The sequence below is a fragment of the Pipistrellus hanaki genome (assembly GCF_964339955.1).
Source record: "Pipistrellus hanaki genome assembly, chromosome: 2".
In the NCBI taxonomy this organism is placed as follows: domain Eukaryota; kingdom Metazoa; phylum Chordata; class Mammalia; order Chiroptera; family Vespertilionidae; genus Pipistrellus; species Pipistrellus hanaki.
In genome coordinates, this window is record NC_140504.1 from 55,664,543 (window position 1) to 55,691,114 (window position 26,572).

Consider the following 26,572-nt stretch of genomic DNA (forward strand, 5'->3'; position numbering starts at 1 on the left):
AGCCTGTACATATTTTCCCCACAGTAATCTCTCAGTTTCTTATCCTGTTTTCATTTCAACAACTTCTTCACTTCTCACTCCTTTCTAGGAAGCCTCCTCCCACCAAGATGATTGTTACTGAGAAGGGGCTTGGCCCTGACTGGGTCTGCCTATGGCCAGCTGGTAGTGTGTGGGTTCCTGACTTCATGCAGAAAAAACTTCACAATAGGAGTTCAGGTGAATTTTAGAGGACATTTATTAAAGCTGGGGACAGTGAAACAAGGAAGGGCCTGGCATAGCAGGAGAGGGAGTAGGTGGGGAAATGAGTCTAGATTGGGCTGCTATAGCTCAATACGAAGTCAGAGAAAAGAGGGCCTTGGGAATAGGAACTGCTGCTGCCCTATTTCTTTGAAAAAAAAAAATGACATTGGTATTTTGATGGAGATTGCATTTAATCTGTATATTACTTTGGGTAATATGCACATATTCACTATGTTGATTCTTTGAATGCATGAACATGAAATATCTTTTCATTTCATTGGGTCTTTTTCAATCTCTTTTAATGCCTTGTAGTTTTCAGTATATAGGTCCTTCACATTCTTTGTTAAATTTATTTCTAGGTATTTTAATCTTTTGCTTGCTGCTGCAAAATAATTTTTTTTTTTCATTTCTTTTTCTGAAGTTTTGTTGTTAGTATATAGGAAAGCAGTGGATTTTTGTACATTGATTTTGTACCCTGTAACTTTACTGTATTTATTGTTTCTAATAGTTTCTTTGGTGAAGTCTTTAGGGTTTTCTATATACAGAATCATAATCATCTGGCCATTCAGTTTTTTATATATATATGTAAAATTATATATAAATTTACATATATATAAAAAATTTATGTATATGTAAATTTTTTAAAGTGGGCAGAGGACCTGAAAACACCTCTCTCTCAAGAGGACATACAAACAGCCAATAGATATATGAAAAGATGTTCAACCTCACTACCAATTAGAGAAATGCAAATCAAAACTACAATGAGATACCACTTCACATCAGTTAGTGTGGTCACTATCAATAAGACAAGCAATAACAAGTGTTGGAGGGATTGTGGAGAAAAGGGAACCCTTATTCACTGCTTGTAGGGATGTAGACTGGTACAAACACTACACAAAGCAATCTGGTGATTCCTCGAAAAATTAAGAATAGACCCAATAACCCATCTCCTGGGTATATATTGGAAGTGGAAAACATGCATTCACAAAGATATATCCATCCCCATGTTCATTGCAGCATTATTCACAATGGCCAAGACATGGAAACAACCAAAGTGTCCCACAGTAGAGAACTGGATAAGAAAATGTGGTACATATACACTAGAGAACACTACTCAGCCATAAGAAAGGATGAAAAATTGCCATTTGCAACAACATGTACGGACCTTGAGAATATTATGCTAAGTGAAATAAGTCAATCAGAAAAAGCTAAGAAGCATATGATTTTATTCATATGTAGGACATAAAACTGAAATTTGTGAACACAAACAGCAGTGTGGTGATTGCCAGAGAGAATGAAATGAGGGGTGAAGGAGGTCCTAATATATGGTGATGGGAGAAGACTTGACTTTGGGTGGTGGGCACACAGTATAATATACAGATCTTATAATGTAGAAACCCACCCCTGAAACCTATATGATCATATTAACCAATGCCACCCAATAAATTTAATAAGAAAAGAAAATCGTATATAATAAAAGCCTAATATGCTAAGTGACTGGTCAGCCATTCAACCAAAGTGTAATATGCTAATGATATCCTAAGGCTGCTCAACTGCTCACTATGACATGCACTGAGCACCAGGGGGCAGACGCTCTGACTGGTATGTCAGCTTGCTGCTGGGACTAGAGTGGGGCCTCGGATGGCCAACATCCCATGTCCCTCCCCAGCCCTGACTGTGCACCAGTGAGGTCCCTCGAGCTGGCCTGTGCCCTCTTGCAATCCGGGACCCCTTGGGGATGTCCGAGAGCCGGTTTTGGCCCAATCCCACAGGCCAGGCTATGGGACCCCACTGGTGCACAAATTAGTGCACTGGGCCTCTAATAAATAAATAAAATACAATGCCCTATGTGCCAGGACATTGTGCTACACTTTACATACATCATTTCATTTAACATCCATTTTGAGTTAGAAACTCTCATATTTGAAATGAGAACACGGAGACTTAAAGTAAAATGGTTTTCCTACAGTCCCAGGGCTATTAGCCAACACACTAGCTACTTCACAAACCTTGTTCCTTTGAACAAGGTATTTTCAAAGTAGGAACTATGAGGTCTAACACTAAAACAAAGCACTAGCAATTTTTTCGCTTTGATACAGTTAGTTCAGTCATTTTGCCCCCTCATTTAGTAAAAGTTACAATCCATAGAATAGCTTCCTTCTGAGGCACCAAGCTTCTGGAGTATAGAGACTGTGTACCTATACTAAATAACTCTTTCATAATATAGCATAGACACTATGTCAGCAATACTGAGAAACAAAATTGGGCTGTTTCTTTAATAATGCTTATTTACTTCCTTTTTGTGAAATTTATCCTTTCATTCAAATGACATAGAAATCATTTTTCTTTAAATTGTTTATTAAAACAAAACACTGCGCCCTGGTTGGTGTGGCTCAATTGGTTGGAACATCATTCCATATACTGAAAGACCTCAGGTTCTAGTTTAGGAACATACCTAGGTTGCGGGTTCAGTCCCTTGGACGGGGCACACATGGGAGGCAACTGATCAATGTTTCTCTTACATCAATGTTTTTCTCTCTATCTAAAAATCAATGAAACTTTGCTGAAACCGGTTTGGCTCAGTGGTTGAGTGTTGGTCTGCAGAATGAAAGGTCCCAGGTTCGATTCCGGTCAAGGGCATGTACATTGGTTGTGGGCACATCCCCGGTAGGGGGTGTGCAAGAGGCAGCTGGTCGATGTTTCTCTCTCATCGACGTTTCTAGCTCTCTATCTCTCTCCCTTTCTCTCTGTAAAAAAATCAATAAAATATATTATAATAAAAATAAATAAATAAAAAATAAAATAAAAATCAATAAAACTTAAATCATTTAACATCCATTTTGATTTTATTTAATTAAACCTTATCTTCGGGCAAGAATTAAAGAAAAAAAAAGCCAATCACTACTACAAATTTAGGCCCATACTGTTACTAGGACCTAAAGGAACTAAGGTTTCACAGACAATTTGCCTTACCTGGTTCTTTTCTCTCCTCCTAGAGATCCCAGAATGCCCTTTTAAAGAGCTACAAAAATACATATACAACCTATAGATTCAACTTTAATCTTTTTAATTTATTGTTGTAAAATTCAGGAAAAAGATCTATTGATCGATCAATATAGATATGTCAAATACATATATTGACCAATATAAATATATGTATGTATTTAAATCTAAGGATAAATAAAGTGAGAGTACAATAGCCCAGTTTTGGGTTTTAAAAAAAGGTAAGAGCAAGTCACTGCGATTATAGGTGCCAGTGCTTACACCTGTCATCAGCTACCCAAGGAGTAGTCTGACTACTGGCATTCAATGGGCATGGCAGCACAGCTCCCTTCAACTCTCCAATGAGTTTCAGGTCCAGAACATTTTCAGTCCTTGTCTTGTTTATCTGTTGCTGAGGGGTTTCTAGGAAGATTTAGCAGTGCTTCAATTTTCTCAATATCATCCTTGGGTTGATTTTTCTGTAGGCTACTTTCAATTTCTTCAGGGAGGAGCTCAGTAATTTGTAGTCTGGCTTTCCTGTAATCAAAGAATGAAAAGGATATATCAAGTTCTGTTCAGCTTCTTTAGTCCATAGAATTATTTTTTAAAATATAACACTTGTCTTATTCTCCCTGCAACTTATGAGCAAACACTGTTTCTTGCACTTAAAATACAATGGCTTTCTTCTCTCTCTCTCTCTAACCTGTTTCACTCACAAGCCAACTTGAATTCTCACATTACCAAGATGGATATTGCTGCTATGTCAGCAGAATTCTCAGAGGAGCAACATGCAGGAGCTGAAACACTTTAGCAAGGGTGTGAGCCTTGCAACCTGGCTGTCCTCTTGTACTCATGTACCCTGACACTCTGTTAAACTCTCTTTGGCCAGACCTTTCAGAAACTGCACAGAGGTTGTAACAATGGTAATCCTGATACAGAAAAAATCAAATGGGACAACACTATAGATGTATATATATGAGGAATTAATATCTAATTTCCAAACAACATACCAGTTATTATTCTAAATCATGCATTACTATCTTCCTTTCTTTAAGTGATTATCAGGGTCACCTATGACTTTCTTTTCAACTCTTTACAATCACATTTGACCATTTCTTCTTCCGTATGTCTGTAGCTAGTGTTCTACATTTTCTACTCACGACAGCAATTTTTTAGACTTGCACCTTATCTGAGTCCCCTAGAGAAGTAGACAAAGATTTTTAACTATTTATTAGATTACTACTACTCAGAAATATATATATTTATATTCTACTCATTTTTGTTATTATTCCCTTCTGCCAAAGTATTCTTTCATTATGATAATTAATAGTTTTTGTTTTTACCTATTATCGAGGTTTTTCACTTCTGAATAACTGATCAACTTCTCTAATTTTAAATTGTAATAAAATTATTTGTTCATATTTTCCCAAATGCTAATTCTTCCATACTTCATATATCAGATTCAAATAGCCAATATAGGAGAATCCAAGATGGTGGCCTAGGTAAACACCTATACTTGCTGCCTCTCACAATCACATCAAAATTACAACTAAAAGGCAGAACAACTACCACCCAGAACTGCAGGAAAGCTGGCTGAGTGGAAGTTCCACAAATAGAGAGGTGAAGAAAGCGCACTGAGACTGGTAAGAAGTGCAAAGGCACAGAAAGTGCTGGCACCTGGATGTGCTGCTTTTTTAATTGGGAGGGACATACAAGCACCGGCTTGCTCTGAACTCCAGTTCCAGGTGACACTCTGGGGGATTCAGACACAGACAGGAAGAAACTGGACTGTCTGGCATTAGGACAGGAACATGATGGGGGCTTTTTCTCAGAAGTGCTCACAGTGATCATTGTTCCTGCACAGAGGCACAGGGCCCAGAAACCTGGAACTTCTCTGGTTCGTCAGCCATTGCTGTTTGCTCCGCCCTGGTGATTCCCAGAGAACCTGTCCCACCCAATTTACAATCCCACCCCAGCTGTGTACATCAGTTTTCGCATATGAATGGTCGGTCCTTTCCCTGCCTAACCCTGTCAAACTGCAGCTGGGTCAGAGAGCTCCAGAACTTCCAAAAGAAGGCCCAAGGCCAGGCCGCAGCACCCTGCCTTGTATTACTCATTCTCCCATGCAAATTTCGGAAAATTCCTTTTCTTGAGATATTGCAAGAAATCCAACCCCAGGAAGACCTGGTGGAGATGAAGGTGTTACTTCCACCTGTAACACTTGGACAACAGATCTACAGATATTAAGAATTCCCATGTCTCTGTGTGTGTTTAGCACAAATGGAAGTTGCAAATAAAAACCTGGGGGGAAAATGACTGCTTATCTACTCAACTATCAATGCAGTAGGTGCAGCAAATGTCATCTTAGGTACCCAGGAAGCTGAACCCTGAGAACTATTTGTACAAGAAACACTAAATGGCAGCCTGTTATGTTGATCTTACAAAGAACCAGCATGAACCAATCTGACTACTGGCCCAGGGAATGACTACATGGAACCGATGAAAGTTTTCATTTTCCACAGTGGTATCCAGTCCATGTCCAGCCACTATGTCTACCTAATTCCTCTGCATCCACAGCAAGAAGCAGAATCTTTTTATGTGGAGACTGAACATGTTCTGCATTGTTTATAGATGTATGTGTACACTGGGATACCACCTTTTACAGAAAGCCAAGTAAAGTTCACTCACTGCAGTGCATTTTCTTTATATAATTTCCTTATGCAGTCAAAAATATAGAAAAGAAAAAACATGCAACAAAATGAAATTTACATTTTAATTTTAAAAAATGTATCTAAGGAAAGATCTTTGTCAGATTAAAAATGAAATTAGTGTCTTCCATTTTTTCTAATCTCCTTAGTTAAAAAGATGGAAAGACCAGGTAGGGTACAAGTTGAAGAACTCAGTAAAAATAAACTTTTCTTTGAGCTGAATGGTTTAAGAGAAAGGCCTAGTTTTAGCATGTTCCTTACCACTCTTCCAGTTTCAGCTCTTGGAGTATCTTTTTATCCTTCTGTTTTCTCTCCTGAATCGTCTCACCACTGTACTTCTGGAGTGCCATCAACAGGCCTCCGATAGGAGTACTGAGGAAGAAGCAGAGGGGGAGCTTAGGAAAAACAAGCCATTAGATCAGGCAAGATGTGAGCATCTCTGCTGAGACACGAGCAACACTATCTGAGCCACTTGTTCACTGACAGGTACAGTAACATTTGACAATTAAAGCATCCTTTTGAATAAAGAAAAAAAAAATCAAGGTAATTTCCTTCAAGGTCTGAACAACAGAGAAAAACAGTAATGGTAACTTCCTAAAAGTAAGTGATATAAATTGGCTATTTTTTTTATGAAAAATTAACCAGAAAAATATATATTTGTATCAAGCTCTAGTAAGCAGCTATATACTAAAGGTTTCTCAGAATAAAGTCAATATCTGGAATGGTACCAGATCCTCTCCGGGGCAGCTATTTTTGGTTGGAGGAATGCTACTAGCTTTTGGGGTTGAAGCCACCAAAATATCCTAAAATTCAAAAGTCCAGCACAAAAATCTCACCCACGATGTCAATAGTCATCTATTAAGAAACTGATTTACATAAAAATTATCACTCTAAGGAAGAGGGTTTCATTCTTGTTATCTCAAAGAAAAGCAATTTAAAAAAAAAAAAATCAAAATGGCAACATAGGTAAATGCCTGTAGTCACTGTATCCCATACCCATATCAAAATTACAACTAAAATGCATCATTCAGAACTGCCTCAAATCTAGCTAAATGGAAGTCCTACAACTAGAGAAGTAAAGAAGAAAGCACATTGAGATTGGTAGGGCGGAGGCCTGGAATGGGTTAGTTCGACACCTACAAGTGGCGTTTTTTTTAATCAGGAGGATATCTCGGCTGCAGAGACCTCCTGTGAGGAGCAAAGAGTCCCAGCCCCACACCACACCCCTCAGCCCAGAGTTCCAGTGCTGGGAAGAGAAGTCCCCATAATTTCAGGCTGTAAAAACTGGGAACCAGGGGGAGAGGGGTAATAGGAGGAAAAAGGGAGACATCTGTAATACTTTCAACAGTAAAGATTTTTTTTTTTAATGTATAAAAAGGAGTTTTTGGCTCTGATATAATTTAAATTTACTCTGACTACAATTTAAGTAGGCTAATTTAAAAAATATTCTTACTAGATGGAAATGACAATTGACAGATGAATGAAAATGTTAATAAAATGGAATGGTATGCAGCCTTAAATAAAGAAATCCTGTCATATGCTATAACATGGATGAACTTCAAGGACATTATGGTAAAAAAAAAAAAAAAATAAGCCAGCCTTGCCTTTTTTGGCTCAGTGAATAGAGCATTGGTCTTTGGACTGAAGGGTCCCAGTCAAGGGCACATGTCCAAATTGCAGGCTCGATTTCCCAGTAAAGGGCATGCAAAAGGCAGCCAATCAATGATTCTCTCTCATTGATGTGTCTATCTTCCTCTCTCTCCCTTTCTCTCTGAAATCAATAAATATATCTATAAAAATAAAAGGGTAATATGCTAATTAGACCAGACATCTTCCGGACGTTATTCCAGACATCCTTCCTGATGAAGCCAGGATTTGAAGGGAAGCCAGCCCGGGTCTTGAGTGCCTGCAGGCAGTCCGAGGGAAGCCAGCCCAGATCCTGGGGAAGCCAGTGCTGGCAGCTGGGGGAAGGAAAACCTACTCTTGCAGGAATTTTCATGCAGTGGGCCTCCAATCATAATAATCGTAATAATAAAAGCATAATATGCTAATTAGACTGGATGGTCAGACAACCTTCCGGCTGACATTCTGAAATTCCGGACATAGCTGCGGCTGCGAGGGCCGAGCCCCTTGCACAAATTTCATGCACTGGGCCTCTAGTATACAGTATACATAAAAAGAAAAATAAGCCAGATACAAAAAGATACATATGATTCCACTTGTATGAAATATCTGAGGTGTTCAAAATCAGAGAAACAGAAAACAGAAAGGTAGTAGCTAAGGGCTGAGGGGCAGGTAGAGGAAGAATTAGTGTTTAATGGGTTCTGACTTCCAGTTTTGCTAGATTAAAAAGTTCTAGAGATCTTTGCATAACAATGTGAATATACTTAACACCTCTGACCTGTAAAATTAAATATGGGTAAGATGGTAACTTCTTTTTTCCCCCACAATGAAAGTAGTTTAGTTTTGTTGCTAGCTTCAACAATTCTTATATTAAGAATCTGGTATATTAATAATACAACAAAAATGATGTTAGCAATGGATTATGAAATGCTAAATTTTAAAAAATGGAGTTAAAAAAATGATCCATAATCCAGTGTTACCTCTTCCTGAAAAGGGAGTGGGAGAACCCTCTATTCAAGAGAATGCCAACTAAAAAGAACAGAAGAAATGATAGAATAGCTAATCAATGTTTTGTCTTGGTAATAATGGATTACAGCATGGATTAAAAATCACTAGAAGCAGCTGGAAAGCAGGCTACTCATGGACTTTCACCCCCACAGAGTACTTAACCACAATGGGAAAAGATACCTTTGCAATAGAAAAATGTATTAGATACCCAATGTGCATGCAGAATTCTAAAAAGGCTCCCTAAATTATCCTACCCTAATACCCCAACTGTGAATATGATGAGATATTATGCCCATGATTATATTATATTACATGGCAAATTGATTTCACAGACATAATGAAGGTTACTAATCAGTTGAACTGGAGTCTGTCAAAAAGGAGATTAACACCAAAACCAGTTTGGCTCAGTGGATAGAGCGTCGGCCTGCAGACTCAAGAGTCCCAGGTTCGATTCTGGTCAAGGGCGTGTACCTTGGTTGAGGGCACACCTCTCTCTCATCGATGTTTCTAACTCTCTATCCCTCTCTCTTCCTCTCTGTAAAAAATGAATAATTAAAAAAAAAAGTAAGTCTATAAATATTGAATATGAAATAGTTTAAAAAAAAGAGATTATCTGTGTGAACCCTTTCCTAGCAGAGTTTTCTCTGGCTAGTGTTAGAGTGGAAGTCAGAGAGATTTGAAGTATGAGAAGCATTCAATATGCTGGTTGCTAGTTTGAACATGGAGGGATATTGTGAGTAGGAATGTGAATGCCAATAGAGACTTCTGACTTACTGCCACAAGGGTTTTGTCAACAACCTGAATGGTCTAAAAACAGATTCTTCCAGAGCCTCAAGATAAGAGCCTGTCTGGCCAATACCATGATTTTTTGCCTCGTGAAACCTTTAGCAGAGAACCCATTCAAGCCTACCCAGACTTCTGACCTATAAAACTATGATACATTAATGGAACTGTTCTACATTAAAGGAATCTGAAAAGACACAACTACTAAATGCAACATACAACTGGATCCTGGGTTTTAAAAAGTTTATATACACATATTATTGTAATAATCAAAGACTTTTGAATACAGAACCTATCTTAGACAACTCTATTGCATCAATGCTAAATTATTTAGTGTGATAATTGTACTCTGAAATAACTGGACAATGTTTTTTTCTTCTTTTTTTTTTTTTTAAGGAAACAGCTCATTGGATAGAAGAATCTTCAGTGGACGTGGTATCATGGAAGCCAAGAAAAGATAGAGTTTCAAGACGGTGGAATTAGCTCTGACTAGGTGGCTCAGTTGGTTGTGTTGTAGGCAGGTGGACAGACACAAGCAGAGCAAGGACGATAGGCCACGTACAGAAGGTCACCAGGGTGGAAAGTCCCAGGTGCCTAGCAAAGGGCAGTTGTAGGGTGGGACTTAGCCCCCAGGGTGACTTCTCCCATGGCATATCACTGGTCATGCAGTTTGGACCCCTTAACCTTTCCTCCCTAAAGATCTAGGCCTCAGTTGTATTTCAGCTCCAGGCCAGAAAAACACAAAACCAACCTCAGGACCAGCTGCACTGCCTGACCCCCTGCCCTGGTGAAGGCAACCAATCTGTGGACACCTAGACCCTGACAGGACACACCAGGAAAACTGCTGCATATTCTGTTATCTTCCCCTGGGACCTCCCCTAAAACCTCCCTCCCAGGAGTAGGCCCCCTTGCCCTTCCCTTCCCTTTCTCCCTCCCCATCTCTGGCCCGGGCAGGTCACCATTGGCTGCCTCACTCCCAAGCTCCCAGGGCCCTTCCTTTACCTCTATAACTTGTTTCCGAAGCTCATTTCTCCTAGGAATTACTTCTTCTTCCTCTACAATTTACCAAATAAATGTTCTCTTACAATTTGGTCTTGGCTCTGGATTCTTTCCTAGGCAGAACCCAAGTACTGAGGTTGCTGAACTCAAGTTTGGTCTGACCACGAGGGTCAGAACTGGTGCTGTTCCCACCGCCTAAACAGTGTCATTCTGTACACCAGGGGTGGGAACCCTTTTTCTTCCAAGGGCCATTTGGACATTTATAACATCACTCTCAGGCCATACAAAATTATAACCTTAAAAGTCAGCCTGCTGTATTTGGTCAGACATTTAACTAACTCACCCCTAATGCATTGGCAGGGCCAGATAAAATGATTTCTCGGGCCTTATACAGCCCTTGGGCCAGACATTCTCTACCTCTGCTGTACACCAAAAAGGTTGCCAGTTCCATTCCTGGTCAGGGCACATACCTAGGTTGTGAGTTCAATCCACAGTCGAGACACATATAGGAGGCAATTAATCGATATCTCTCTCTCTCTCTTTCTCTCTCTCTCAAGTTCAATAAGAAACATATCCTACAGAGATGTGGAAAAAAGGGGGCCACATGCTAACCTGACAAGCTCAGGGAATGGCTGTATGGTAGCTGTGCAAATTCAGAGACCTAAAGTAACCACAAAAGATGGTCTGAAATTAAAACTTTAAGTAAAAGCAGTTTATAGAGGGTAGTCATGTCCCAGGCCAGTGGTCGACAAACTCATTAGTCAACAGAGCCAAATATCAATAGTACAATGATTAAAATTTCTTTTGAGAGCCAATTTTTAAAAAATATATATTTTATTGATTTTTTACAGAGAGGAAGGGAGAGAGATAGAGAGCTAGAAACGTTGATGATAGAGAAACATCGACCAGCTGCCTCCTGCACACCCCCCACCAGGAATGTGCCTGCAACCAATGTACATGCCCTTGACCAGAATCGAACCCGGGACCCTTCAGTCCGCAGACCGACGCTCTACCACTGAACCAAACTGGCTTCGGCAGAGAAAGAGCCAAATTTTTTAAACTTAAACTTCTTCTAACACCACTTCTTCAAAAGACTCGCCCAGGCGGTGGTAATTTGTGGAACAGCCACACTCTAGGGCAGTGTTTCCCAACCTTCTCTCATGATGAGAATCACCTGGTGGCGTTGTTAAAACACAGATTCCTGAATCCCAACTAAGAAGTGCTAAACTAGAATTTTTGGGAACATATAGGTAAAATTGTATACTTAACTAGTGCTCTAAGACAGATTTTATATACAGAGCATTAAGTTAGGTATGCAATTTTACCTATATGTTCTCAAAAATTCTAGTTTAGCACTTCTTAGTTGGGATTCAGGAATCTGTGTTTTAACAACGCCACCAGGTGATTCTCATCATGAGAGAAGGTTGGGAAACACTGCTCTAGGGGACAGAGCCGCATGTGGCTGGAGAGCCACAGTTTGCTGACCACGCCCCTAGGCAGTTCCTTCCCTGACAAAGGCCAATCTTTACCTTAACTGAGCCTGTCTGTTGTTTTGTTATATTTACGATAACATATCACTGGAATGTCAAAGTAACTTTCTTTTCTGGACCCCTGAAAGCACAGGCACCATTCTGTGGAGACCACAAATCCCCCATTGCTATTAATTGTTGGCTGTTAACTATCTTGTACCCACCTAAATAAAAGAAGTATGTCTATCATTCTACTCTTTATCCAATCCCAGAGGTTTCCCCACCCTTCTTCCTCCCAACTAATCTATTACTAATGGATTTTATATAACCCACTTACGTCTCCTCTTTTGATTATAATGTATAAAACAGGGTGCAATACAGCCATTCTCCGGAGCATTATCTCAATCCGTTGAGATTCTACTTCCCGGCATTTGTCAACAGTTTGGCTCTAACTCACAGAAATTCTTCACAGGTGTGAATGTTCCATCAGTTGACAGGATAAAATAAAAAAGATGGTGGAACTACAAAACAGTGCTGGATACTACCACAAGATTAAAGAGAATAAGAGCCGAGAAAGGTTTGGTGAACAAATGTGAACTAGTAACTGTGGACAGTTGGAGAGGGCTACTGGTGAAAATAAAGATGCCTGCGTAGGCAGAAGACCTTACCATCTCCTGCCTTTAGATGGTACTGATGTGGAAATTTCTGCCAGGTCAATTTAGTTCAACCAGTATCTGATGGTCACAGCATGTGGCTAATCAGGGCCACCAAAGCCTTGTTCTCAAGCGGCTTCCAACTTAATTGGGCATACCAGTATTCAAATATGAAGGTAACCAGAGAACACAGACTAAGGCACTGGCCTCTTCCCTCCCATTCCACTTCTGCCTTTAACCTGCCACCTTTCCTCTGCTTGCTGCTCAGGTGAGGACAAACAGAAATCCTCTGATGGATTAACCTCAGGCTGAAGTGCCCATTGCCAGAAAACCATTCAGCTGAATATTATATAGTATAGTTATACCATGTTTTCTTTATTGCCACTGAAAAATGTTCTTATCCTGGGAGATACATACTGATGGTGCAGAATTATGAGGTTTCATATGGTTTAATTGAAAAGGAAATATACATACAGCCACATATATACAGAGAGATGGACAACAAATATGGCAAAATGTTAACAATTGGTGAATTCAAGTGAAAGGGTATATGGTTGTTCAATGTACTAATTCATTCAATGTACTTTATTGTAGGTTCAGAATTTTTTCAAAGTAAAAAGACATTTTAAAAAATTAATAACTAAACAAACAAAACCAAAACTTTTTAAAATAAAATATGCTTAACTTTCTTATTCCTTTTTCCTGCTCCTTATAAGTACCTTTGTTCAAACTATAAATAGTTTCAGATGTTCGTGATATTTAAAGTTTTCATCCAATGAAAACTGGAAGTAAATGAATAATTGGGATAGAATTATAATTGGACAGTCAAAGCTACTATCAACACAAGACTAGAGATCTTTGTTCTTTAGAAATGAATGAGATGTTTAACAGGCCAGTCATTAATGAAAGTTGTGTTAATTCAGAATCAAACCATGTTAACACTTACCCTAGCAAGGCTCCAATTATGCCACCAGCTACGAAGCCAGTCAGTCCTAAATTTATTCTAAAAAGGCTTCCTGAGACAGCTATTTAAACAAACACAGAAAACAAACACAGAAAAACAGCATTAAGTCAACTTTAAGTGCCAGAATTCTATTTTAAAATTATCCTTCTATAAATAGGGCATAAATACCTATAGTAAGCTTTCTGAGCCCAACATTAATATACTACCACAACCCAGATTTTCTGAGTCTAAAATGCCAATATAGCTAGTATCTCTTCTATTCTGCAGGTTCAAAGGAAGAAATGTTCAGTTTATAAAACGAATTCCTCAATGTGTTCTATGGATCCAACCTCTTGCTTCATTTTTGTCTGCCTCCCCCTTAAAAATCTGTAATCTCTTCACTTCCACCCTTCATTTCTTCCTTCTTCAAGGAAAGCTTTCCCCAAATAAACAAAAACCCCTGCAGCTTATGCCTTCCCCCTTTCTGTACTGCTACCCTACACCCCAGGCAGGCCTGAAAACGTGCATCTGGCTTACAGTGCCACCTGGTGGCTGCTACACATGTACTGTTTCCTTCCCACTAGGTTTGTACATCCAAATGGTCATTCATTTTCCCCTTTTACTATAGATAACACATCTAATGGCAGCTAAGGTGACACTTTTAAAAATAACACTTGAGTCCTAGCAGGTTTAGCTGAGTGGGTAGAGCATCAGTCTGTGGAGTGAAGGGTCTCCGGTTCGATTCAGGTCAAGGGCACATGCCCAGGTTGAGGCATCCAATCAATGATTCTATCATTGATGTTTCTATCTCTTTCTCCCTCTCCCTTCCTCTCTGAAATAAATTAAAAATATATATTTTTTTTAAATAAAAAAAGACAGGTTAAGTAGGGGCTGAACAAAATTAGTTCTGGGAGTGGGGAAGGTGGATTCAAGAAGGGGGACCAGCCCTAGCTGGTTTGGCTCAGTGGATAGAGCTTAAGGCTGCAGACCAAGGAGTCCCAGGTTTGATTTTGGTCCAGGACACGTACCTCGGTTGCAAGGTTCTCCCAGGCCCAGGTCCTGGTTGGAGCACATGCAAGAGGCAACCAATCAATGTGTTTCTCTCACATTGATATTTCTCTCTGTGTTTCCCTCTCTCTTTCACTCTCCCTAAAAGTCAATGAAAAAATATCCTCAAGTGAGGATTAACAAAAAAGAAGACGACGACGACGACGAAGAAGAAGAAGAAGAAGAAGGGGGACCAATACATGTAAAGCAAGAATATGTTGGGTTTAGGAATCTGAGTAGTGCATGGGACCAGATCAAGAATCAACATTACAGTGAAGGGAAACTGTGCAAGAATCTCAAGCAGAAATGTATTATAATCATATTCATATTTTAAAACTAAGTCAAAAGAAGAGGTGGAATGACAAGAACTGAAATAGGAAAAACCTAAAAGCAACAGTAGGAACAAAGAGAAGGTGGGAGAGTCCATATATATTTAAGGAATATAAATGATAGGACTAAAAGTTTGGAAAGAAATAAAGGGAAGAACCATCATTACTTGGTTTCCACTTTTGGAATTTAACAGGGTAAACAACAGAGAACATAAGAGAAGAACCAAGTATGGAAGTGGGGGGAGGAAGATAAGAGTTTGATTGGAATATAAACATTTGAGCCTATAGAACATGTAAAACTGTTCACCAGTTCAAAAAGGGCAAGTCCTAGCAGCTTCAATGCTATTAATGTCTATTTCTAATTTCATATTTAAAAATGTTTTCATTAAAATGTTAAGTTTAGCCCTAGCCAGTTTGGCTCAGTGGATAGAGTGGTGGCCTGTGGACAAGGGTCCAGGTTCAATTCTAGTCAAGGGCACATGCCCAGGTTAGGTTGCATCAATCCCCGATATGGGACGTGCAGGAGGCAGCCAATCAATGATTCTCTCTCATCATTGATGTTTCTCTCTCTCTCTCTCTCTCTCTCTCTGAAATCATTAAAAGATATATTTAAAAAATGTTAAGTTCAAAGTATATATATACATGTGTTTGTCTGTGGATGTATAGGACACATAGAGAGAGAGTACACCTAAAATAGAGCACAAATGATAGAGTAAATTATTAATAGTTGAATCTCTGTTCTAAAGGGTACTGATCATGTTGTTCCTTGTATCATTTTTATTTTTGGAATTTTCTATAACTTTGAAATTATCTATCTATCTATCTATCTATCTATCTATATATATATAAAAGCCTAAGCAACTGAACAACTGGTCCCTATGATGTGCACTGACCACCAGGGGGCAGGCACTCAACATAGGAGCTGCCTCCTGGTGGTCAGTGTGCTCCCACAGCCAACCTCCAATGGCTGGCCAAACTCCCATGGTTCTTCCCCATGGCTGGCTGGCCCCAATTGGTCCCAATCAGCCCTGATCTGGACTGGGAGAGATGGCCTTGATCACATGCCAGGCCAAGGGACCCCACCCATGCACGAATTTGTGCAATAGGCCTCTAGTTTCCAAATAAAAAGAAAAAAAAAATGTTATGTGCAATATATGAGAATGTACATAAGTTAGTGTCTGGAATATATAGCAGTTAACTTCATCTACACTTCTGAAAATAATACTTTAATACAGTAAGCTTCCCTATCACAATTCCACTTCTATGGAGTCAATCAACTGCAGATTAAAAATATTTGGGGGGGCTGGGACCGGTTTGGCTCAGTGGATAGAGCGTCGGCCTGTGGACTGAAAGGTCTCGGGTTCGATTCCGGTCAAGGGCATGTACCTTGGTTGCGGGCACATCCCCAGTGGGGGGTGTGCAAGAGGCAGCTGATCGATGATTCTCTCTCATTGATGTTTCTAACTCTCTATCCCTCTCTTCTCCTCTCTGTGAAAAATTAATAAAAATATATTAAAAAAAAAAAATATATATATATATATTTGGGGGGGGAATCACAAAAGCAAAACTTGAGTTTGCCACACACGGAGCACTATGTTGCATCCACATGAATGAAGTGATGGGCAGGCATACCTTGTAGCCTTAAATGTAAACACTGCACCATTTTACATAAGGGATTTGAACATTTTCGGATTTTGTTATTCATGGGAAGGGGGGAACCTGAGGAGGATAATGTCCTGGAATCAATCCCCCACAGGTACCAAGGGATGGTTGTACTTTTGTTGTTGAGATATAGAGCTTTAAAATAAAATCCAAACTCTTACCATGAAAAATCTGGCCCCTTTCTACTGTACCTTTCCACTCTTACCCTCATTCACTATGTTCCAGTCATATTACCCTGCTTCTGAGAAACATTCCCTCTGCCTAGGCTACACTTCCTCGTAAGTATTGCTCCTTCCCATTCTTTTCTTTTTCTTTTTTTTTTAACATAATTTATTGATTTTTTACAGAGCAAAAGAGAGAGGGATAGAGAGTTAGAAACATTGATGAGAGAGAATCATCGATCAGCTGCCTCTTGCACACCCCCTACTGAGGATGTGCTGCAACCAAGGTACATGCCCTTGACCGGAATCGAACCTGGGACCTTTCAGTCCACAGGCCGACGCTCTATCCACTGAGCCAAACCGGTTTTGGCCTTGCTCCTTCCCATTCTTAAGGTTTCGGCTTATGTCACTTCCTCAGAAAGCCCTTCTCTGGTCACCCTGTCCACTTTAGATCCCACTGCCCCACCTATTTGGTACTTTCCATTGTAACCACCTGTTTTTCTCATATACATTAGACTGTAACACTCCATGAAAGCTAAGACTTTGTCTGTTTTGTTCACCAAGTATGCCAAGGAATAAGCCTAATACTCTCTATTCTAGTACATTTTGCACGAATGTTGAATAAGCCAACTAAAGAATTCAGCAGCTATGACTTATATGTCCTTACACATTTCCCAAACCATATTTGAGATTGAAAAACATAAACAAGAACAAAAATGTCTTACCTCCTGCAATGATAAAATGGCTTAGGGCACTTTTATCTCGGTATACATTTAGACCAGTGTGCACTGTGCTAGGGAGACAACAGGAAGAGGAAAACAAAATTTGAAGCATAACCCATTTACCTTCTGGAATGCAACTTTCACTAAAGAGATCTGTATTATTTTAGAAGAGCCTACTACATCCATCCCTGGTCCCAGTCTAGGTCCTTAAATGTGTTTCAGATTGCTAATGTATCTATGGGATTTTAGTCGTACTTTCTGCTGAAGAAAGAACCAAATTTTGGGAATAAATATTAATTTAAAAATAGAAACATAAATAAGAGTTCTGCAGAATTTCTCTTACTAAGAAACCTTATATCTATTTTGATACTAGTTGATACACCTCCATTCATCAATGGAAAAACTACAACTGGACCAATCTTTTACATAGATAGGTAGCAGTTCTTGAGAGAAAGGTAAAATGAGTCCCTTTCATATCAGTGTTCAGTTTTCATAGTCCCACTTAAAAGATGTGCTAATAAAAGAATACCAAGTCGAAACTGGTTTGGCTCAGTGGTAGAGCATTGGTCTGCGGACTGAAAGGTCCTGGGTTCGATTCCAGTCAAGGGCATGTACCTTGGTTGTGGGCACATCCCCGGTGGGGGTTGTGCAAGAGGCAGCTGATCGATGATTCTCTCTCATTGATGTTTCTAACTCTCTATCCTTCTCTCTTCCTCTCTGTGAAAAATCAATAAAATATATTAAAAAAAAAAAAAAAAAAAAAAAAAAAGAATACCAAGACCCTTTGCCACAATTCAGAGAACTTACTTGAATATAGTCACAAACACTGCAGTTCTCCAGCCCCAGCGCCAGCCATACCGGATGAAGCCTCGCGTGGCAGCACGATGTGCAGATTGCTAAAGTTAACAAAAAGGCTGTGAGGTTCCAAGACACCTTGATACTTTCCTTATTCTAAAACTGCGGTGGAGGAATGTCAGCTATGGATTAGACAGGGACACCTAAACGGAAACAATAGAAAATCTGTAGAATATCATTCATTCTGTATTGTAGTTTAACATAATAAACGAGCGCCCTGTCAGTCACCAGTGACTGACACTATACTTTCTGTCCAGAAGACAAAACAGGCTGGGCGCTTAACATGTTAAGCAAAAGTCCCATGTGCATTCTATTCTATCAGGAGGTAGAAAAGAAACTAAGAATTTGCCAGTGTCAACCAAGTAATCCATTCATTAAATATCACTGAGAATCTATATAGCAAACACCATGACAACTATAAGATCAGTATGTGATATGACTTGTTTTTTGTTTTTTTCCCCCCAAGAAATCTTGGTGAGGCACTGGCTGAGTAGCTCAGTTGATTAGAGCATCGTACTGACACACCAAGATTGCAGTTCAGTCCCCATATAAGAATCAATGCATAAATAAGTTAAATAATGAATCAATGTTTCTCTTTCTCTCTCCCCCTACCCCTCCCTCTGTCTGTAAAAAATCAATAAAAAAAATTTTTTTAAAGAAATCTTGTGGAAAAGAAAAACATAAAATAAAGAATTAAGTGGTAAATCAAAGGGTAAGGATTAAAGTAATACATATGTGTAGGAAAAGAGCAGAGGAAGGAAAAAAACATAATTTACTGACCACATTCTATGTAAAAGTTGTGTAAACATACTACCTCATTTAATCTTTTTTTAATATATTTTTATTGATTTCATAGAGGAAGGGAAAGGAAGAGAGAGATAAAAACATCAATGATGAGAGAACCATTGATCGGCTGCCTCCTGCATGCCTCCTACTGGGGATCAAGCCCAAGGTCCAGACATGTGCCCTTGACCAGAATTGAGCTTGGGACGCTTCAGTCTGTAGGCCGACACTATATTCACTGAACCAAATCAGCTAGGGCACCTCATTTATTCTTTACAACATTTTCTTCAGGCAGGCATTTTAACTTTAAAGTATATAAAGGAAGTTTCTAACCAATAAAGAATAAAGTCAGAATTGGAAGGTAGGTTGTCTGTCACCACAGTCCATTGTTACTAAACCAATATTAAAACAGATCTGGTATCTATTCTATATATACCACAGGAGTTCAACCGGGAGTTCTATCACTTGCTATGATGTACGCTGACTACCAGAAGGCAGTGTGGAACAAAGGAAGGCCCCAGCCGGCAGCCAGGGAAGGGATGTGCCGGCAACCAAGGTACATGCCCTTGACAGGAATCAGTCTGTTTTTGTTTGTTTTTTTAATATATTTTATTGATTTTTTACAGAGAGGAAGGGAGAGAGATAGAGAGCTAGAAACATCAATGAGAGAGAAACATCGATCAGCTGCCTCCTGCACACCCCCCAACTGTGAATGTGCCCAAAACCAGAATACGTGCCCTTGACTGGAATCGAACCTGGGAAACCTTCAGTCTGTAGGCTGAAGCTCTATCCACTGAGCCAAACCGGTTAGGGCTAGAGATAATCTTAACCAAGTGTCTAAAGCAAACATCACCAGTAAAGAGACAAATAGGTATCATGGACTGTAATATATATTTCCTAAGAAGGATACAACATCAATTCTAGGATATTCCTGCTAAAACACATAACCAGAATTTAATCATAAAAAAAAAAAAAAAAATCAATCAAACAAATCCAAATAGAGGGAAATTCTATAGAATATATAACCCATAATCTCCAAAAATGTCAAGGTCAAGAAAGTCAAAGAAAAACAGAGAAACTTCCAGATTAAAGGGGACTAGAGAAGTATGACAGGCAAATTCAACATTTGATCCAGTATTAGATCCCAGACCAGAAAATCTCATTTATTTACTTACTTTTCAAATAGATTATATTAATGGGACAAATAGCAAAATTTACATAAAGTCTATAGATAATATATACTCTTATCAGTATAATTTCCTGATCTGCAAAATTATGTAAAAGAATGTCCCTTTTTTCAGGAAATAATATTGAAGTATTCATCTTGTCTATAACTTACTCTCAAACAGTTCACACAAAAAAATAATAGTAGGCATTATACAGAAAAAAAATGATAAAATAAGTGGTAAACTGTTAACATTTGGAGAATCTGGGTGAAAGATATGTAGGAATTCTTTGTACTTTTATGTCTGACATTTTTTTAAAATAAACAAAAACTGCTGAAACCGGTTTGGCTCAGTGGATAGAGCGAAGGGCATGTACCTTGGTTGCGGGCACATCCCTAGTTGGGAGTGTGCAGAGGCAGCTGATTGATGTTTCTCTCTCATCGATGTTTCTAACTCTCTATCCCTCTCTCTTCCTCTCTGTAAAAAAATCAATAAAATATATTTTAAAAATAAAATACAATAAATAAAATAAAATAAAAACTCTGAGATTTAACTTCCTCACTAGCACAACAGAACTGATACACAGACCTAACAAATGAGTTACTACCATATAAGCTATAAAGTTATAAATGTTAATTGTTGTTAGAGTAGTATACTCTACAGAGGATTTGTGGATAGGACAATTGTGCCACAACTGAGCCTTGATGATTTAGCAGATCAGAAATATTTTTCAGAAAATAAGAGTTATAGCCTGGCCACTATGGCTCAGTTGGTTGGGTGCTGTCCTATGTACCAAAAGGTGGTTGTTTTGATTCCCAGTCAGGGCACATACTTGTGTTATAGGATCAATCCCCAGTAGGGGGCGTGCAGAAGGCAGCCTGCAGATGTTCTGCATTCATGTTGATGTTTCAGTCTTTCTCTCTCCTCTAAAAATCCAATAAAAATATTTAAATTAAAAAAAAAAATAGAACTATTGTGGTGATCTCTTCCAAAGATAAGTGGTCTGCCAGGCCAAATGTATGTACTGTTAGCATTAGTACTTCCATTGTTACTAAGAATAGATTTTATTTCTTTACTCTGACATCCTAAACCCTCCCAACCTACCACCTTACTGAATAAGTGTAAAGTGAATTGCTAAATTAGTGTGCCCTCAAATAATTTTAGAACACCAGTACTTACCACAGCATCAAACCGGTTATAATAAACTTCTGCTTGGCTCTGCTCAATGTAGCGCTGTTTAGCATGTACAAAAGCTGGTATTCCCCCATATGCCCAGCCAATAATGCATCCTGTAATGGCTGCCTTATAAATATCCTCAAGTTCCTTTGATCGTCTCGGCCGTTCACTAAAACATCAACAACAAAAGTTTGGGATTAGTATATGTATACTGCTCTCCAAAAGATAGTATGATCAGAATTATCCCAAAGGCTAACACAACCATTTTAAATTATGGGCTGAACCAATTAAATCCTTTGATGCATTAAATAGTGCAGTTATAAGTAACTCAAATTTCAGCCAAAACTAATTAAATGCTGTTAGAAATTAGGCTAGTGGTTGGTTACTCTTGGGAAGGCAGTGACGGGAAGGGGTACAAGGGGAGCTTCAGGAATGCTGGTAACAAGTCTCTTGGTTTTGGGTTTATAAAAACCCATTGATCAAATATGCTTACATATTTTTCTAGATGTACCGTATTTTTCGGACCATAAGACGCACCGGACCATAAGACGCACCAGTTTTTAGAGAAGGGAAATGAAGAAAAAAAGATTCTGAAACAAATAGTGTCCTAAAATATTTTATGTGCATTAAAACCCAACATCACAGTCATAAACACATGTAATCAACCCTGTAAAGTAAACAGCAGCATTTAGAACCATTTTAGAGCCGGGCAAGCACACAGAGACCACACAGAGCCGGGCAAGTAAAAAAACTTTTTTTTTACAGTATATGTGTAGGCTATATTTGGACCATAAGACACAGGGACTTTTTCCCCCCACTTCTGGGGGGAAAAAAGTGCGTCTTATGGTCCGAAAAATACGGCATATTATATTCCATTAACAAGGTTTTTGGGGTGGCTTTTTAAATAATTTTTATTGATTTCAGGAAAATGAGAGGGAGAGACAGAAACATCAAGAGAATCATTGATTGGCTACCTCCTGCCACTGGGGATTGAGCCTGGGTTGTGGGAATCGAACCGTGACTTCCTGGCTCATAAGAGGATGCTTGAGCCACTCTGGCTGGCTAAAAAGGTTTTGTTTGTTTTTTAATATATTTTATTGATTTTTTACGGAGAGGGAGAGGGATAAAGGGTTAGAAACATAGATGAGAGAGAAACATCGATCAGCTGCCTCCTGCAGACCCCCTACTGGGGATGTGTCCGCAACTAAGGTGTACATGCCCTGACCGGAATCGAATCTGGGACCCTTCAGTCTGCAGGGCAACACTCTATCCACTGAGCCAAACTGGTTAGGGCCAAAAAGGATTTTTTTAAGGTGCTTTTATTTAATGACTATTACAACTCTACTATTCCCCCTGGAAAGAGGAAGAATTTGAGTTGGATGCAGAGATCAATATTTCCCTTTTTTTTTAAAGCTTTTAAAAATTACACACATATGGAATTTTAGGGCAATGTATGCTAGAATGAAAGCTTAGATGTATAAGAAGAAAAATTTTAATACTTCGGGTTTTATGACGTTAAGTGACCTGCAGTCAGGTCACAAGCAATGTGAACCTTGGTTTCCTCATCCATGATGGAGGGGAGCATGAAAGTTACACTGGATTATCTTTTGCATTTCTTTCAGCTCTAACATTCTGTGGTTTATAAAGCTGATCAAAATAACCCTCTTCTGTTATTTACTACATAGGCTCTATCACAAGTATCTCAAGTAAATATTGGAAGGACCAACGAATGAGAAAGGTTAACTCGTCTTTAAAATAAATATGACGAGCCTTTGCTGGTTTGGATCAGTGAATAGAGCGTCACACGATGGACCAAAAGGTCCTGGGTTCCACTCCGATCAAGGGCTCAAAGGCACATTCCTTGGTTGCAGGCTCTTCCCCAGCCCGCCCCCAGCTGGGGCTCCTGCAGGAGGCAACCTATCGACGTGTTTCTCTCACATCGATATTTCTGTTTTTCCCTCTCTCTTCTGTTCTCCCTTAAAAAAAGAAAAAAAAAAAATCAATGGAACAATATCCTCAGGTGAAGATTAACAAAAAACAAATAAAAATGATGAGCCCAGCAGGCGTGGCTCAGTTGACTGTGTGTCCTTCTATGCACTGAAAGGTTGCCAGTTCCAGTCAGGGCACACATGGAGGGCTACTGATCAGTGTGTGTGCGTGTGTATCTCCCTTCATCTCTCTAAGCATGTCCTCAGGTGAGGATTAAATAACAACAACAAAATGATAAAATCTAAACACAGTTATTAAATATAATTCTGCCAACTCCCTTGCCCCAACTATCAATATATACCTCTTAGCAACAACATAAAGCTTCAAAGTTAATTTAACCACTTGACAACACAGTATATAATATTGTAAAGTGCTTCATGAAAGGGCAAACTTTTCACTAATAACTGATAGATTAAATGAATCAAAGAATGAATGAAAATATCCTGAGTTTTTCATTAAAAGTAATTCAATTCAAAGGATTATATCTTATTCTGAAACTTTTATGTTAAGCCAACTAATACCTTTTATAAAATGATGACACAAGTGGTGCTATTTTTACACATTCCTTATTTGGCAGCATAGAAATTTAACAACTCTCTGCCTAGCTCTCTAAACTTCCACCTTTGGGCAGGGAGGGGAGCTACTGGTCATGAAACAGAGAAGTTTGGGATCAAGTGAAATCCAAAAAAGAATAGTAGATGGGATCCTGCAGATGATATGGGTTCCAGAGCCGATTATGACACTCATTAGTTCGGTGCCATTCTTCTCATCTGTAAAACCAGGATGTTATATTAAAACTATATTCCCTTAACATGCCTATAAGCTCCGATTTATGAGTCTCACCCTTATCATTTGAAAGCCGTCCTGTCATCTACACAACTTCCAAATGGAAATGGCAGGATGCAAAATGGGGGTGCAAATATTAGAAGCCCCAGATCCCACTTAAAAAGTAACCCACACCACCCTGTGGTCCTTCGCCCCAGGACAACCCAACGCCGCGGGACACTTTCCCCGGGGCCCCGCCCCAGACTCTCAGCACGTTTACTCTCTGGCAAACAGCTCCCGCAGGCGGTCCCATCCAGACTCCAGGCGCTGGGCTTCCGGGGCGTAGGAAGGAGGTAGCTTCTGGTCCTCCGCGAGGACCTCCGAATGGGCGGCCACAGAACCGGAGGCCACGGCGCCCGCAGCAAAGACCCGAGGGAAAGGACCCAGCGCCCGGAGGATGCTCCCCGGCGCCCGCTGCCGCTCCGCCGTGGCCGTCCCCAAACCTGCGGACAGACACAAGCTCGGTGACCGGGGCGCACGGCCTCTCGGAGCCGCCGCGGGGGCACAGTCGGGATAACTGCTAGAAGGAGAGGGTGAGTACCCGCGCCTGGCTGCCAGCTCATCCCTGTCACAGGTCCGGACCACCGGCACCGGCCTCACTTTGGAGGTCCTTGGACACACGAGACAGGAAGTCCTGCCCCCAATCAGGGCAAAGGCCAAGGGGCGGGGCGACGGCGAAAGCACTTCCGGTTGGAGGCGGGACGGAACGCAGTAGTCCGGAAGTGAGCGAGCGACGTGTAGCTACGCTCAGCGCCTCTGGCCCCGCCCAGGCCCCGCCCCCGGCCCCGCCTCCGGCCCCCGCTTCCCATGGTTGCAAGGGCTACCCGTCCTCGGGTCTCCAGCAGGTTCCCAGCTGCAGATGCGGTCACGGGCTGGGGTAACTTAGCGTTAACATCAGGAAACCCACAGAGATGAATATGAATAGATCAATAGTCAATACAAGTGGAGCGCGGAGAGAGAGGAATGTTGTGCAAATACAAGCCCAACCCACCCTATCAGGACTGGAGGAGCCTCCTGGGCTAGATCCATACATACCCCTACAGGTTCTGGTTTCCGGAAAGAACCGAGGCATTGAAGAGAAGTCAGAGACGCTGAGATTTCCAGAACACTGTTTGGAATAGTCAGCTTTGGGCAGGTCCTCACAAGCTGATGCATCCCCCGCCCCCTTAGTTCCTATACCTACTGCTTCTCACAAGACAGGACAGTTTCTGGAATTTCTAGCAGGTGAGCGTTTGATAGACCAGCAATAATTTTCCGTCGGTGCAGCCTCTGCTAACATATGCTTCGAAGTAAAGTTTTTATTAAAATGCGCGTCTTGAAAATAGTCCCATCTGGTTTGTGTACTTCCATTTAATCTTCGCTAGCAACCAAATATAGTCTCTTATATTTACCAATTCCTACCCTTCCTTGATTACTTTCTAGATCTAATTCAAAATGTCTACACCCCTTATTAAATAGAATTCTGGGATTTAATAGCTGGTGTATAGGGCAAGAGCAGAGCAGACTTTTTGGACACTTTTCAAGAATCCAGTGTGGAGCCACTGTCAGCCATGGTGCTATGACAAGCATCATGATGCCCAGAATTGAGCTAATGGATTGGGTATAACAAGAATGCCCTTAGGGTGGTCCTGGAATGTCCTAAAACACAAGCCTGAACTCTCAGATAAGGACTTCATCTGGACCCTGATATGAGTGGGTCCACCACTCACCGTGGGCTGTAAGAACTCAGAGCTTCCACCATTTGATGCTCCAGTTTGGCTGTACCAGGAGTCACACTTGGAGCCCGAAAGGATTTCGGCTCCTCCAGACCATGTTGCCACTAGAGCTGCTTAGCTTAAGCCCTATGCCTGCCTCTCCATCCACAGGTGATCAGGACTTTGCACTGGGTGCTTACTATGCTCCTTGCTAAGCTTGCTCTATCATGTAAGCTCCCCTTTTCTGCATGTAACCTGTGTGTAACCCTATTGGCTCCTTGGGGAGGTCACCTCTAATAAAGCCTGCATTATGGAAAGACACAAGCATGTGTGACCCCTTTTGGGGATGCTCCCTTGCTCACGACAGCTGGAATTTTATAGTAAGTCAAGAGAAATGACTGACTAGACTAGCTGAATTAGTGACAGTGTCATAAAGATTTCTTTGGTGTCTGGGAGACAGGATTAGATTCAGCTCCCATCATGACACTTACTACATTGCATCACAACTTCCTATTTGCTATCTTGGTAGACTAGCTTTGAGGTCAGAGACCACATATGTTCATCTCTTTGTGCAGGACCTAGCCCAGTGTCTGGCAGACAAGGTGTTGAACCAAGAATTCAGATCCCCTGACTCCTGGATCTGGCTCTAGGTTGCTGATTATCGCATATAGGCTCAGGTGGGCATCAGTATAATCATAAGGCCTGAAAGACCAAGAAAATGGATGTGCACTCTTTATAGTCTACATATAGAAAAA

At 40.3% G+C, this 26,572-nt stretch overlaps 3 protein-coding genes and 1 long non-coding RNA gene across 4 annotated transcripts in view; 2 read left to right on the plus strand and 2 right to left on the minus strand.

Annotated features, from left to right (window-relative positions):
* Nucleotides 1-11,210, plus strand: part of CD80 (CD80 molecule) — a 47,374-nt gene extending 36,164 nt beyond the window's left edge. The window contains exon 7 of the mRNA XM_084871738.1: nucleotides 9,741-11,210. The gene's annotated coding sequence lies outside the window, so the exon portion shown is untranslated. The remainder of the gene's footprint in view (nucleotides 1-9,740) is intronic.
* ADPRH (ADP-ribosylarginine hydrolase) overlaps nucleotides 1-26,572 on the minus strand; it is a 433,494-nt gene that overhangs the window by 143,341 nt on the left and 263,581 nt on the right. The gene's annotated exons all lie outside the window — the stretch shown is intronic.
* LOC311616427 overlaps nucleotides 1-26,572 on the plus strand; it is a 152,575-nt gene that overhangs the window by 122,952 nt on the left and 3,051 nt on the right. The gene's annotated exons all lie outside the window — the stretch shown is intronic.
* Nucleotides 394-24,878, minus strand: TIMMDC1 (translocase of inner mitochondrial membrane domain containing 1). Its single transcript, XM_084871737.1, has 8 exons — nucleotides 24,665-24,878; nucleotides 24,344-24,566; nucleotides 21,313-21,478; nucleotides 18,137-18,225; nucleotides 17,333-17,400; nucleotides 13,412-13,490; nucleotides 6,192-6,302; nucleotides 394-3,759 (listed from the first exon to the last, which is right to left on the minus strand). The coding sequence occupies exons 1-8, from the start codon at nucleotides 24,684-24,686 to the stop codon at nucleotides 3,609-3,611; spliced, it is 909 nt and encodes a 302-aa protein (XP_084727863.1). The 5' UTR covers nucleotides 24,687-24,878; the 3' UTR covers nucleotides 394-3,608.

Bases quoted from the DNA above. Each gene is read 5' to 3' on its own strand.
- TIMMDC1 (XM_084871737.1), bottom strand. From the start codon at position 24,686: ATGAGCTGGCAGCCAGGCGCGG. The intron at 17,401-18,136 runs GTAAGTTCTCTG...TTGTCTCCCTAG, and splicing joins GTGTTTGTGACTATATTCAA to CACAGTGCACACTGGTCTAA. The intron at 13,491-17,332 runs GTAAGACATTTT...TTGTTTAAATAG, and splicing joins CCATTTTATCATTGCAGGAG to CTGTCTCAGGAAGCCTTTTT.